The 16,221-nt window shown below is 35.6% G+C and overlaps 2 protein-coding genes across 19 annotated transcripts in view; one reads left to right on the top strand and one right to left on the bottom strand.

Moving 5' to 3' along the window:
- The window catches only part of LOC117565764 (GATOR complex protein Wdr59), a 62,401-nt gene extending 51,712 nt beyond the window's left edge, over positions 1 to 10,689 (bottom strand). Inside the window, exon 1 of the mRNA XM_052003121.1 lies at positions 10,671 to 10,689. The gene's annotated coding sequence lies outside the window, so the exon portion shown is untranslated. The remainder of the gene's footprint in view (positions 1 to 10,670) is intronic.
- LOC117565770 (uncharacterized) overlaps positions 1 to 16,221 on the top strand; it is a 73,115-nt gene that overhangs the window by 40,759 nt on the left and 16,135 nt on the right. For 4 of the 18 annotated variants that reach the window (XM_052003135.1, XM_052003140.1, XM_052003136.1 and 1 more), the window contains exon 3: positions 2,504 to 2,536. The exons of 6 other annotated variants lie outside the window; for them this stretch is intronic. In XM_052003135.1, the coding sequence (XP_051859095.1) occupies positions 2,504 to 2,536 (33 nt within the window). Of the gene's footprint in view, positions 1 to 2,503; positions 2,537 to 2,588; positions 2,618 to 8,133; positions 8,249 to 13,419; positions 13,679 to 16,221 lie in introns of those variants that run through there. 8 more of the 18 variants (XM_052003143.1, XM_052003144.1, XM_052003126.1 and 5 more) reach the window with 6 other exon arrangements.

The raw sequence follows: 16,221 nt of genomic DNA, 5'->3' as shown, positions 1-16,221 counted from the left end.
GGGGCGTGTTTGCTGAAGAAGCGTGGCAGCGACATACATAAGATTACTTTTCCCGATTGTATCGGGAAATACAGCATGACCACATTGTGCAAACTGATCCACTTTTACCAATTGACATTGCTTGAAGACGATTGTTATACAGGCGAAAATCTACGCAAACTGATTACAGATTTAAGGCACTTGCAGCGACTGGATATCATCGACCATCGGGTGATGTTGAATGAGGCAGAGTTGTGGCAAACTGTTGCCAGCTGCCCATCGCTAAAGATCCTGAATATAGCAGGCATTCAGTTGCACTATGATTTCGTTTTCAGTCCTTAGCATTGTATTGCCACAACACAGATGAAAACGAAAAACTGGTGAGCAGTTGTCTTCTATGCAGAAAGTCTTCTGCTCTTAAGTATTCATTTCATTATCCTTACAGATACAGCGTCACTTCAAGCATCCAAACCTGAGGTTTTTTTATGCCTTTAGAACCGGAGAACGTCGGCTGGAATATGCTGCGAGTGCATTTGAAACCGTTGGACCTATCCTAAATTCCATAATGTGATACTTTTCACTAATAAAATTTGCAAAAATTACAATTACAATAAATGATTCAAAACACTATTATTTGATATTGATAATTATGATTTTATTATGATATTATTTAATATAACTAAATCTAGTCCGCATACATATGCAGAATGAGAGTAAAATTGCTATTTTTATGCCACCACAGAAATATTTCGAATAAGTCACAGTGTGACCCATAACATATAATTTATTTAATGCCGTGTATGTCTATAAAATAATTTGAAATTTTTTTTTTTAAAGTAACAGTAATTTTGTATTTCCCATCGTACTATGTGTTATGAATATTACCATTAATATAAAAATATTAATTAAACGCTATGCCCAATTAACAACGCTGGACAAATCGAAAAAAAGTAAGTAATACTTTACCAGGGCTACTAAAAAACTTGACTTATAAGCAAAAAAGCAATAATCTTAAGTCTTGTGTATATCTGGAAAAAACACTCTTCAACATTGAATTGCGGATATGCAAACCAAAATAAGTTGGTAAGTGAAAATGTAGTATCATACAAATATAATTATATTGTGGCAAAGTGTTTCCAGTTGCAAGTAACTATTTTAACCTTATTGCGATTTTTGGTGGTTTCCCGCATCGAAGCATGAGCCTCGTATTATATTTATATACTAGAATATACTGCAACATTGTAGAGTTTGGGACTATCGATATTCTGCATGTTTCAGTCTAATCTTATCAATATTGATAGATATCGGGATTTCCGGTATTCATGAATCATAATTTCATTGGAAGCTGCAATAAGAACCAGAATTTTTATAATTTAGTCTGAAACTAAAAACGCCAGGATGTTGGACGCACTTAATGACGATTGTCAGTTGGCAATAATCAAGTACTTAAACCTATTCGACCAAATCGCACTATATGAAGCCACCAAGGGCACTTCAAATCGCTTAAAACGAGAATGTAGCCTATGTCTGGAAACTTAAGCACTTTATTCTTGATTGGAGGGACTATGAGAAGTTTGAAGCGAAGCCTGAATTGTTGACATGTTCCTATCCAACTGCAGTGCAACAATGCAGGAATTAAACACTGGACAGAGTAAAATTGGACTTTCTCAAACGCTGGGAAAATTACACATTTCCCCGCATGAAAACACTTGAGTACACATTAGATTCCTATCGTGACGATCGGGTTGCCAATGAAGCAATTCAAACAATGGCAAAGCTCTTTCCTGGACTGCATAGTTTAAGGCCTGATGGTGATTTCAATTGCGTTGTGCTACAGAAATGGACGCAGATGCGTAAGCTGGACTTGAGTAACACCAGTTACTTTGAATGTGAATACGATTGGGTCAAAGATATTGGCAAATGCCAATTGCTTGAAGAGTTGACACTGGGTGACCGTTCGAGTGAGTCTAGCAATTATGATGACCTCATGGCGTTGCCCAAGCTGCACAAACTTCGCTTACTGAGTGCTTCTAATGTCGAATTATCCAAGTTTTTTTGAAAAACGTGCCCTGGACGTACATAGGATAATCTTTAGTAATGATCACCAAATGGATACATGACTACGCTGAGTAAAATGCGCAACGTGCGCTACTTAAACATAATGAACATAATCGAGGATCATTTCTCTATCGGAAACCTACGCGACTTGATTAAGATTTGGAAACAGCTGGAGCAAATTAAACTTGATTAGCATTAATTTCTGGTTTAGGGAGCAGAATTGTGGCAAACTGTTGCCAGTTGTCCAACGCTTAAGATTCTAAACATCGTAAACACAGATATGAGAAAAATTTCTTTGAAGCTGGACGCCGTATCATGGAAGAGACACTAAACAATCGTTCTCAAACTTTAACATTGGATTTCTACTACATTCATACGCCACACAAAGATTGGGTGAGTGAAAAAATGTAGATCGAGATGGACTCATATTCTCTATAAATAAATATCAATTGATTTATCCTTGCAGATCCTTCAGCACTTTAAGCATCCACAATTGAAGGTAACTTTTGAGCCTTTCAAACTGTATGCCGACGACGATATATGTTTCTTAGAAATTCATTTTCAGCCTTTGCAATCATCCTAACATCACTATATGATATTTTTTCCCCCAATATGATGGGTAATTTGATTTTTTGTCCGGATAATAAATAAATGTATGATGCCTTATTATGTATAAGTATAAATTTTGTCATATATTAATCAAAAAATATACAATAATAAATTTAAGTAGACATACATACATATTAAGAGAACAAACATACGAACATACATACCTCAAAATGTAACAAAATGAATTAGAAAATTTATTTTTTGGTTTGTTTAAATTATATTCACACTACATATACATACATTAACTATAGGATCTCATTAAATAAAATAAATTTAGTGATTTAATAAGTATGTTATTTGTGACATTTGTTACAATCATTTGAAATTAAATAAAACTAAACAAACAAATCGAACTGATAAGAAAGTGTCAATAAAATCAGTATTAAACTAAACAATAGATTTTTAAAATGAACTATTTCATAACCCAGAGAATACCGACCGGCCACACTGGTCGGATTATCAACAATGGACAGGGCTGCTAAACACTATCATTCATATGATTGGCACTGTATTGGTAAAGCCTATTTATTTCGATAAATGATAATAACTTTGTGTGATCAAACATAACAATTGTATACAACAAAAATAAAGTAAATTAATTACGGAATGAATTTGGACGTACTCAACAAATGATTGTTGGTTGGCGATAATCAAGTACTTGGATAATACGGACCAATTTGCGCTATATGACGCCATCCAAGGCGTTTCATATTGCTTGCACTCAAGTATGGTCTATGTCTGGCAACATCAAATTTCCTGCAAACTAACTGAAGTAAACTTTAAACAGTTTAAAGAGTCGCCTGAGATGTTCGATATTTTCTTAGCCAGCATTAGTCCAAAAGTGCAAAAATTACATCTGAAGTTTGTCACAATGGATTTTTTTAAGCGCTGGCAAAATTTGACATTTCCCAGCATGAAAATTTTGGAGTATTCATTTAATGGCGGAAATTTTGCATTATGGTGGCTTTGAAAGAAGCAATTGAGATAATGACAAAGATCTTTTGCCCCAAAGAGATCGCCAAGTATCAGCGACTGGAAGAGCTGACATTTATTTATGATGATATATTAGCAATGAAGTTGCGTCAGCTGGCGAATTATAATACAAATAACGCCATGATATCTTTAGTGGAGCTACTAAGGAACCGTAGCAAGGACATTCGGAGAATTACGTTTAAAGACAGCATCAGTCAATATAACATGTGCAGAAAAACCGACCCAACTTGGGCCAATTGACTTTGTTGAATATTGTGGGATCAATGATGAAAAACTGCTAAAGCTGATTGCGAATTTAAAGTACTTAGAGCAACTGGATTTCATCGACTATAATATGAAGATTAGTGAGTTATTGCTGTGGCAAATTGTTCTAACTTGTCCATCACTAAAGATTCTGACTTTATCGAGCGTGCTGATGAATTTTGAATATGGCTATATTTACATGGAGGACGCACTGGACAATCGCTCTCTGCCCTTAACGCTGCATTGGGATAACACGGATGCAAATGAAGACCTGGTGAGTGAAGTGGAAATAGGAGAAACTTTCTTTTCATCAATATGAAATTGTTATATTCTCGCAGATTCGTCAGCACTTCAACCATCCAAAACTTAAGCACTCTTTTTCCCAATTAAAATCGGATTTATTCAGTTGCAATATGATACAAATTCATTTAAGAAACTTTGCAGTCCTAGTAAAGTAATTCATAATGTCTAAGCTTTTTAGTCACTAAACCTAAGGCAATATGTTAGCAAAAATCATTTAATAGATATAAAAATATTGGTATTTCACATTCACACACTATCAATATTGAACCAGGGCTGCAATTTGTATGATTCTTATTATGGCACGTTACAAGTTATCGTTATCGATAGCTAGTAATATTTGTTTTATCAGACGTTCCATTTAGATGTTAACGAATTTGTTGATTAATTAAATACGCAATGAATTTGGACGCACTAAACGATGATTGCTTGATGACGATAATTAAGTAAAGTCTTAAATCAACTGTCGCTATATGAAGCCAAAAGCTCCATTCAAATCGCTTGAACTCAAATGTGTTCTTTGCCTGGGAGCATGAGCTTTGCCTTGAACTGAATCCAGAGAACTTTCTGAAGTTTGAAGAAAAGCCAGAAATGTTGGACATATTTCTGTCCAGCACCAGTGCAACAATGCAGGAATTGAAAACTATAATGGGTAAAGAGCTGTTCCTCAAACGCTGGCAGAATTTCACATTTCTGAACAGGAAAGCACTGGAATGCACATTAAAGAGCTGCGATTGGAATTATGGTGCTGACGAAGCAATAGAAATAATGAAATAATGTGTGAAGATGGGCTCATGATGGGCTCCGTTATGATCGGCTGCAGAAATGATTGCAGTTGGTGTGAGAATCGTAATGGACATGAGTGCCCCGAATCAGCTGTTGGAAGAGGTGACACTGGCGTGTGATTTTTCATTGGTCTGAAATGATGCGCTCATGGCGTTGCCCAGCTGCATACACTTATTATGTGTATGATCGCGATGACATTTTGGGCGTGTTGCTGAAGAATCGTGGGCAGCGACATACATAAGATTACCTTTCACGATTGCATCGGGAAATACAGCATGACCACATTGTGCAAACTGATCCACTTGTACCAATTGACATTGTTGAAGTCGATTGTTTTACAGGCGAAAAACTACGCAAACTGATTACAGATTTATGGCACTTGCAAACAACTGGATATCATCGACCATCGGGTGATGTTGAATGAGGCAGAGTTGTGGCAAAATTGTTGCCAGCTGCCCATCGCTAAAGATCCGAATATATCAGGCAGCAGTTGCACTATGATTTCGTTCTCAGTCCCTAGCATTGTATTCCGCAACACAGATGAAACGAAAAACTGGTGAGGAAACTGTGCAGAAAGTCTTCTGCTCTTAAGTATTCATTTCATTATCCTTACAGTACAGCGTCACTTCAAGCATCCAAACTGAGGTTTCCTTTATGCCTTTTAGAACCGGAGAACGTCGGCTGGAATATACTGCGAGTGCATTGAAACCGTTGGACCCATCCTAATTCCATAATGTGATACTTTTCACTAATGAAATTTGCAAAAATTACAATTACAATAAATGATTCAAAACACTATAATTTAAAATTGATAATTATGATTTTATTATGATATTATTTAATATAACTAAATCTAGTCCGCATACATATGCAGAATGAAAGGAAAATTTGATATTTTATGCCACCACACAAAAAACTTCGAATAACTCACAGTGTGACCATAACATATAATTTTCTTTAATGCCGTGTATGTCACTATAAAATAATTTGAAAGTTTTTGGAAAAAATTTAACAGTAAATTTGTATTCACCATCATACTATGTATGTTTATTTAAATTACCATTCCTATAAAAATATTAATTAACGCTTTGCCCAATTAACAACGCTGGACAAATCGAAAAAAGTGAGTATATAAAAAAAAACTTGACATATAAGCAAATAAGCAATTTAAGCATTAAGTTTATAAATTAAATACACAATGGACTCTGGTATTTGGACGCAATTAACTTTGACTGCTGGTTAACAATAATCAAGTACTTAAACCTCAACGATCAATTGGCGCCACTCACGGAGTCTTAAATCGCAAAACTGGTTTATGCGTGGCGAAAAAACAACCTTTAACATTGAATTGCGGATATGCATACCAAAATGTAAGTTTGTAAGTGTAAATGTAGATCGAGATAAAAAATATATATATATATCTATTAATATATATATCAATTGATTTATCCTTGCAGATCCTTCAGCATCGCTTTAGTCATCAACGATTTAAGCTAACTTTTGAGCCTTTCAAACAGTATGACGATCTCGATTAATATTTCATTCTTTTCATATTGCAATCATCCTAACGTCACTATATGATATTTTTCCGATAAGCTGGACCATTTAATTTCTTGCTCGCCTTAATAAAGCCATGATGCCTTATGAAAAGTATAAACATATATGTACATATATAAATTATATTGTGGTAAAGGGTTGACAGTTGCCAGTAACTATTTGTCTAACCTTATTGCGATTTTTGGTGTTTCCCTAATCGCAGCATGAGAGTCGGTATTATATTTATATACTAGAATATACTGAAACATTGTTAGAGTTCGGACTATCGATATTCTGCAAGTTTCAGTCTAAGCTTATCGATACTGATAGATATCGGGATTTCCGGTATTCATGAATCATAATTTCATTGGAAGCTGCAATAAAAACCAGAATTTTCATAATTGAATTTGAAAACTAAAAAACGCCAGAATGTTGGACGCTCTTAATGACGATTGTCAGTTGGCAATAATCAAGCACTTAAACCTATTCGACCAAATCGCACTATATGAAGCCACCAAGGGCACTTCACTTCGCTTAAAACCGAGAATGTAGCCTATGCCTGGAAACTTCAGCTTAGCTTTGTACTTGATTGGAACAACTATAAGAACTTTGAAGAGATGCCTGAAATGTTGGACGTGTTTCTATCCAAACTGCAGTGCAACAATGCAGGAATTAAAACTGGACAACGTAAAATTGGACTTTCTCAAACGCTGGGAAAATTACACATTTCCCCGCATAAAAACACTTGAGTACACCTTGGATTCCTGTCGTGACGATGTTGCCGATGAAGCAATTCGAACAATGGCAAAACTCTTTCCTGGACTGCATAGTTTAAAGCCTGATGGTGATTTTTATTGCGTTGTGCTGCAGAAATGGACGCAGATGCGTAAGCTAGACTTGAGCAACTGTTGTTACGATGAAAGTGAATACGATTGTGTCAAAGATATTGCCAAATGTCAATTGCTTGAAGAGTTGACATTGGGTCAGCGTATGATTGAGTCCAGCAATTATGATGACCTCATGGCGTTGCCCAAGCTGCATAAACTTCGCTTACTGAGTGCTTCTGAAGTCGAATTAGCCAAGCTTTTGAAAAACGTGCCGTGGACGTACATAGGATTAATCTTTAGTAATGATCACCCAAAATAGACACATGACTACGCTGCGTAAATGCGCAACGTGCGCCACTTACACATAATGTACGACGAGAATCATTTCTCTATCGGAAAACCTACGCGACTTGATTAAGATTTGGAAACAGCTGGAGCAAATTGACTTGATTAGCATTCATTTATGGTTCAGGGAGGCAGAATTGTGGCAAAACTGTTGCTAGTTGTCCAACGCTTAAGATTCTAAACATCTTCAACGTGGGTATGGGAAAAGATTTCTTTAAAGTTGGACGCCGTATCATGGAAGAGACACTAAACAAACGTTCTCAAACTTTAACATTGAATTGTGTCGAGACAGACTACAAAAAGTTGGTGAGTGAAAAATGTAGATTGAGAGATAGACTCATATTCTCTATAAATAAATATTAATTGATTTATCCTTGCAGATCCTTCAGCACTTTAAGCATCCACAATTGAAGTATCTTTTTTGAGCCTCTCAAACTATATGACGACGAAGAAGAAGATTTTGTAGAAATTCATTTTCAGCCTTTGCAATCATCCTAATGTCGCTATATGATATTTTTTTTCCCAATATGTTGGGGTAATTTGATTTCGGATAATAAATAAATGTATGATGCCTTATTATATATAAGTATAAATTTGTCATATATTAATAATAAATATATGATAATAAATTTAAGTATACAGACATACATATTAAGAGAACAAACATACGAACATACCTCCAAATGCAACAAAATGAATTGGAAAATTTATTTTTTGGTTTGTTTAATAATATTATTCATACTAATATACATACATTAACTATAGGATCTCATTAAATTAAATAAATTTCAGTGATTTAAAAAGTATGTTACTTGTGACATTTTGTTACAATCGTTTGAAATTAAATAAAACTAAACATAAACAAATCGAACTGATAAGAAAGTGTCAATATCAGTATTAAACTAAACAGTAGATTTTAAAATGAACTATTTCATAACACAGAGAATACCGAAATGGCCACACACTGGTGCATTATCAACAATGGACCAGGGCTGCTAAACACTATCATTTATATGATGGCACTGTATAGGTGAAGCCTATTTATATCGATAACTGATAATAACTTTGTGTGATCAAACATAACAATTGTATACAACAAAATAAAGTAAATTAATTACGGAATGAATTTGGACGTACTCAACAATGATTGTTGGTTGGCGATAATCAAGTACTTGGATCTTACGGACCAATTTTGCGCTATATGACGCCATCCAAGGCGTTCATATTGCTTGCACTCAAGTATTGGTCTATGTCTGGCAACATCAAATTTCCTGCAAACTAACTGAAGTAAACTTTAAACAGTTTAAAGAGTCGCCTGAGATGTTCGATATTTTCTTAGCCAGCATTAGTCCAAAAGTGCAAAAATTACACCTGAAGTTTGTCACAATGGATTTTCTCAAACGAGGGCAAAATTTCATTTTTCCCAGCATGAAGATTTTGGAGTATTCATTTAATGGCGGCAATTTGCATTATGGTGACTGTGAAGAAGCAATTGATATAATGACAAAGATCTTTTGCCCCAAAGAGATCGCCAAGTATCAACGACTGAAAGAGCTGACATTTATTTACGATGATATATTAGCAATGAAGTTGCGTCAGCTGGCAAACTATAATACAAATAAACGCCATGATATCTTAGTGGAGCTACTAAAGAACCGTAGCAAGGACATTCGGAGGATTATGTTTAAAGAAAGCATCAGCCAATATAACACTGTGCACACTAGAAAAAACCGACCAACTTGGCAAATTGACTTTGGTTGAAATATTGTGGATCAATGATGAAATCTGCTAAAGCTGATTGCGAATTTGAAGTACTTAGAGCAACTGGATTTCATCGACTATAATATGAAGATTAGTGAGGTGTTGCTGTGGCAAATTGTTCTAACTTGTCCATCACTAAAGATTCTGACTTTATCGAGCGTGCTGATGAATTTTGAATATGGCTATATTTACATGGAGGACGCACTGGACAATCGCTCGTTGCCCTTAACGCTGCATTGGGACAACACGGATGCAAATGAAGAGCTGGTGAGTGAAGTGGAAATAGGAGAAACTGTCTTCATCAATATGAAATTGTTATATTTTTGCAGATTCGTCATCACTTCAACCATCCAAAACTAAAGCACTCTTTTTCCCAGTTAAAATCGGATTTATTCAGTTGCAATATGATACAAATTCATTTAAGGCCTTTGCAGTCCTAGTAAAGTAATTCATAATGTCTAAGCTTTTTAGTCACTAAAGCTAAGACAAGAGTCATTTAATAGATATAAAATATTGGTATTTCACATTCACACACTATCAATATTGAACCAGGGCTGCCAATCTGTATGATTCATATTATGGCACGTTACAAGTTATCGTTATCGATAAATAGTAATATTTGTTTTATCAGACGTTCCATTTAGATGTTAACGAATTTGTTGATTAATTAAATACGCAATGAATTAGGACGCAGTAAATGATGATTGCTTGATGACGATAATTAAGTACTTTAATATTAAATCAAATGTTTTCTTTGCCTGGGAGCATGAGCTTTGCTTTCAACTGAATCCAGAGAACTTTTCTGAAGTTTGAAGAAAAGCCAGAAATGTTGGACATATTTCTGCCCAGCACTAGTGCAACAATGCAGGAATTGAAACTAGAATGGGTTACAGAGCTTTCTCAACGCTGGCAGAACTTCACATTTCCGAACATGAAAACACCGGAATACACATTAAAGAGCTGCGATTGGAAATATGGTGCTGACGAAGCAATAGAAATAATGTTAAAACTCTTTCCTGGACTCCGCTGTGTGAAGACTTATGATGTATCTCGTTATGATCGGCTGCAGAAATGGTCGCAGTTGCGCAAACGCGTTGAACGAATGGTGTGAGAATCTTAATGGACATGAGTGCCCCGAAATCAGCTGTTGGAAGAGGTGACACTGGCGTGTGATTTTCATTGGTCTGACATTTATGATGCGCTGATGGCGTTGCCCAAGCTGCATACACTTACTTATTATGTGTATGATCGCGATTTGGGCGTGTTGCTGAAGAAGCGTGGCAGCGACATACATAAGATTACCTTTCCCGATTGCATCGGCAAATACAGCATGACAACATTGTGCAAACTGATCCACTTGTACCAATTGACATTGTTTGAAGACGATTGTTATACAGGCGAAAATCTACGCAAACTGATTACAGATTTAAGGCACTTGCAACAACTGGATATCATCGACCATCGGGTGATGTTGAATGAGGCAGAGCTGTGGCAAAACTGTTGCCCAGCTACCATCGCTAAGATCCTGAATATATCAGGCACGCAGTTGCACTATGATTTCGTTTTCAGTCCTTAGCATTGTATTCCTACACACACAGGTGAAAACGAAAAACTGGTGAGTGTTGTGCAGAAAGTCTTCTGCTCTTAAGTATTCATTTCATTATCCTTTACAGATATAGCGTCACGTCAAGCATCCAAATCTGAGGTTTTCTTTTATGCTTTAGAACTGGAGAACGTCGGCTGGAATATGATGCGAGTGCATTTGAAACCGTTGGACCCATCCCAAATTCCGTAATGTGATACTTTTGACTAATGAAATTTACAAAAATTACAATTACAATAAATGATTCAAAACACTATTATTTGATATTGATAATTATGATTTTATTATGATATTATTTAATACATCTAAATCTAGTCCTTATACTTATGCAGAATGAGAGAAAAATTGCTATTTTTATGCCACCACAGAAAATATTTCAAATAAGTCACAGTGTGACCATAACATATAATTTCTTTAATGCCGTGTCAAACGTAGGCATACTATACATACATATGTCTATAAAATAAAAAGTTAAAGTATTTTTTAAATAAAAGTAACAGTAATTCCGTATACCCATTAATATATACAAAATATTATTAAACGCTATGCCAAATTAACAACGCTCGACAAATCATTAAAAAAAGTGAGTAATACTTTATCAGGGCTACTAAAAAAACCTATAAGCAAATAAGCAATAAACTTAAGTCTGGTGTATGCTGGAAAAACACGCCTTTTAACATTTGAAATGCGGATATACATTTTGGTATGCATTGGTTGGTAAGTGAAATGTAGTTTCGAGTTCGAAATATATCTATAAATAAATATCAGTTGATTTATCCTTGCAGATCCTTCAGCACTTTAGGCATCCACGATTGAAGCTGACTTTGAGCCTTTTTAAACAGCATGACGATGTCGATTAATTTTCATCCTTTGTAATTAACCTAACGTCACTATATGATATTTTTCCATTTAATTTCTTGTTCGCATAATAAAGCCATTATGCCTTATTAAAAGTATAAATTAAATCATACAAATATAATTTTATTGTGGCAAAGTGTTGTCAGTTGCAAGTAACTATTTGTCTAACCTTTTTGTGGTTTTTTGGTGGTTTCCCGCATCGAAGCATGCGCCTCGGTATTATATTTATATACTAAAATTATACTGAAACATGTAGAGTTTGGACTATCGATATTCTGAATGTTTCAGTCTAAGCTTATCGATATTGATAGATATCGGATTTCCGGTGTTCATGAAATCATAATTCATTGGAAGCTGCAATAAGAACCAGAACTTTTATAATTTAATCTGAAACTAAAAACGCCAGGATGTTGGACGCACTTAATGACGATTGTCAGTTGGCAATAATCAAGTACTTAAACCTATTCGACCGAATCGCACTATATGAAGCCACCAAGGGCACTTCAAATCGCTTAAACGAGAATGTAGCCTATGCCTGGAAACTTCAGCTCTTTATTCTTGATTGGAGGGACTATGAGAAGTTTGAAGAGATGCCTGAATTGTTGGACTTGTTCCTATCCAACTGCAGTGCAACAATGCAGAAATTAAAACTGGACAACGTAAATTGGACTTTCTCAAACGCTGGGAAAATTACACATTTCCCCGCATGAAAACACTGAGTACACATTGGATTCCTATCGTGACGATTGGGTTGATGAAAGCAATTCAAATAATGGCAAAGCTCTTTCCTGGACTGCATAGTTTAAAGCCTGATGGTGATTTTGATTGCGTTGTGCTGCAGAAATGGACGCAGATGGCGTAAGCTGGACTTGAGTTACACCAGTTACTATGAATGTGAATACGATTTGGGTCAAAGATATTGGCAAATGTCAATTGCTTGAAGAGTTGACACTGGGTCAGCGTACGATTGAGTCCAGCAATTATGATGACCTCATGGCATTGCCCAAGCTGCATAAACTTCGCTTACTGAGTGCTTCTAATGTCGAATTATCCAAGTTTTTTGAAAAACGTGCCGTGGACGTACATAGGATTATCTTTAGTAATGATCACCCAAACAGACACATGACTACGCTGCGTAAAATGCGCAACGTGCGCCACTTACACATAATGTACTACGAGAATCATTTTTCTATCGGAAACCTTCGCGACTTGATTAAGATTTGGAAACAGCTGGAGCAAATTGACTTGAGTAGCATTCATATCTGGTCCAGGGAGGCAAATTGTGGCAAACTGTTGCCAGTTGTCCAAACGCTTAAGATTCTAAACATCCTAAAAAACGGATATGAGAGAGGATTTCTTTGAAGTTGGACGCCGTATCATGGAAGAGACACTAAGCAAACGTTCTCAAACTTTACATTGAATTGCTGCGACGCCACATACAAAAAAGTTGGTGAGTGAAAAATGTGGATTGAGATGGACTCATATTCTCTATAAATAAATATCAATAATTTATATTTGCAGATCCTTCAGAACTTTAAGCATCCACAGTTGAAGGTAACTTTTGAGCCTTTCAAACTATATCACGACGACGATATATATTTCTTAGAAATTCATTTTCACCCTTTGCAATCATCCTAATGTCACTATATGATATTTTTTTCGCCAATATGTTGGGTAATTTGATTTTTTCTCCGGATAATAAATAAATGTATGATGCCTTATTATATATAAGTATAAATTTTGTCATATATTAATAAATAAATATATAATAATAAATTTAAGTATACATATGTACATACAAATTAAGAGAACAAACATACGAACAAAAATATAACAAAATGAATTGGAAATTATTTTTTGGTTTGTTTAATAATATTCATACTACATATACATACATTAACTATAGATCTCATTAAATAAAATAAATTTCAGAGGGCAACGAGGGCAAAATTTCATTTTTCCCAGCATGAAGATTTTGGAGTATTCATTTAATGGCGGCAATTTGCATTATGGTGACGAAGCGATTGAGATAATAACAAAGATCTTTTGTCCCAAAGAGATCGCCAAGTATCAACGACTGGAAGAGCTGACATTTATTTACGATGATATATTAGCAATGAAGTTGCGTCAGCTGGCAAACTATAAATACAAATAAACGCCATGATATCTTAGTGGAGCTACTAAAGAACCGTAGCAAGGACATTCGGAGGATTATGTTTAAAGAAAGCATCAGCCAATATAACATGTGCCACACTAGAAAAACCGACCAACTTGGCCAATTGACTTTGGTTGAATATTGTGGGATCAATGATGAAAATCTGCTAAAGCTGATTGCGAATTTGAAGTACTTAGAGCAACTGGATTTCATCGACTATAATATGAAGATTAAGTGAGTTATTGCTGTGGCAAATTGTTTGTAACTTGTCCATCACTAAAGATTCTGACTTTATCGAGCGTGCTGATGAATTTTGAATATGGCTATATTACATGGAGGACGCACTGGACAATCGCTCGTTGCCCTTAACGCTGCATTGGGACAACACGGATGCAAATGAAGAGCTGGTGAGTGAAGTGGAAATAGGAGAAACTGTCTTTTCATCAATATGAAATTGTTATATTTTTGCAGATTCGTCATCACTTCAACCATCCAAAACTAAAGCACTCTTTTTCCCAGTTAAAATCGGATTTATTCAGTTGCAATATGATACAAATTCATTTAAGGCCTTTGCAGTCCTAGTAAAGTAATTCATAATGTCTAAGCTTTTTAGTCACTAAACCTAAGACAATATGTTAGCAAAAGTGATTTAATATATTTAAAATATTGGTATTTCACATTCACACACTATCAATATTGAACCAGGGCTGACAATCTGTATGATTCATATTTTGGCACGTTACAAGTTATCGTTATCGATAAATAGTAATATTTATTTTATCAGACGTTCCATTTAGATGTTAACAAATTTGTTGATTAATTAAATACGCAATGAATTTGGACGCAGTAAATGATGATTGCTTGATGACGATAATTAAGTACTTTAATATTAAATCAACTGCCGCTATATGAAGGCAAAGGCCATTCAAATCGCTTGAACTCAAATGTTTTCTTTGCCTGGGAGCATGAGCTTTGCTTTCAACTGAATCCAGAGAACTTTCTGAAGTTGAAGAAAAGCCAGAAATGTTGGACATATTCTGCCAGCACTAGTGCAACAATGCAGGAATTGAAACTAGAATGGGTTACAGAGCTGTTCCTCAAACGCTGGCAGAACTTCACATTTCCGAACATGAAAACACCGGAATACACATTAAAGAGCTGCGATTGGAATTATGGTGCTGACGAAGCAATAGAAATAATGATAAAGCTCTTTCCTGGACTCCGCTGTGTGAAGACTTATGATGTATCTCGTTATGATCGGCTGCAGAAATGGTCGCAGTTGCGCAAACGCGTTGAACGAATGGTGTGAGAATCTTAATGGACATGAGTGCCCCGAAATTATTATAAAGTGACAGCTGTTGAAAGAGGTGACACTGGCGTGTGACATTGGTCTTATATTTATGATGCGCTCATGGCGTTGCCCAAGCTGCATACACTTACTTATTATGTGTATGATCGCGATGACATTTTGGGCGTGTTGCTGAAGAAGCGTGGCAGCGACATATATAAGATTACCTTTCCCGATTGCATCGGGAAATACAGCATGACCACATTGTGCAAACTGATCCACTTGTACCAATTGACATTGTTGGAAGACGATTGTTATACAGGCGAAAACTACGCAACTGATTTACAGATTTAGGCCCTTGCACCGATTACATATCATTGACCATCGGGTGATGTTGAATGAGGCAGAGTTGTAGTAAATTGTTGCCAGCTGCCCATCGCTAAAGATCCTGAATATATCAGGCACGCAGTTGCACTATGATTTCGTTCTCAGTCTTTAGCATTGTATTCCTACAACACAGGTGAAAACGAAAAACTGGTGAGTGTTGTGCAGAAAGTCTTCTGCTCTTAAGTATTCATTTCATTATCTTACAGATACATACAGGCGTCACTTCAAGCATCAAACCTGAGGTTTTCTTTTATGCCTTTAGAACCGAGAACGTACGTCGGCTGGAATATGCTGCGAGTGCATTTGAACCGTTGCGGACTATCCTAAATTCCATATGTGGACACTTTTCACTAAATCGAAATTTACAAAATTAGAATTACAATAAATGATTCAAACACAATAATTTGATGATAATATGATTTAATTAATGGATATATTTAGATTATAACTAATCTAAACTTATGCAGAAGAGAGAAAAATGATATTTTTATGC

This window comes from Drosophila albomicans, chromosome 2L (assembly GCF_009650485.2).
Source record: "Drosophila albomicans strain 15112-1751.03 chromosome 2L, ASM965048v2, whole genome shotgun sequence".
NCBI lineage: Eukaryota > Metazoa > Arthropoda > Insecta > Diptera > Drosophilidae > Drosophila > Drosophila albomicans.
The sequence above is the reverse complement of the archived record's forward strand: the minus strand, read 5'-3'. Positions and strand labels throughout refer to the sequence as shown.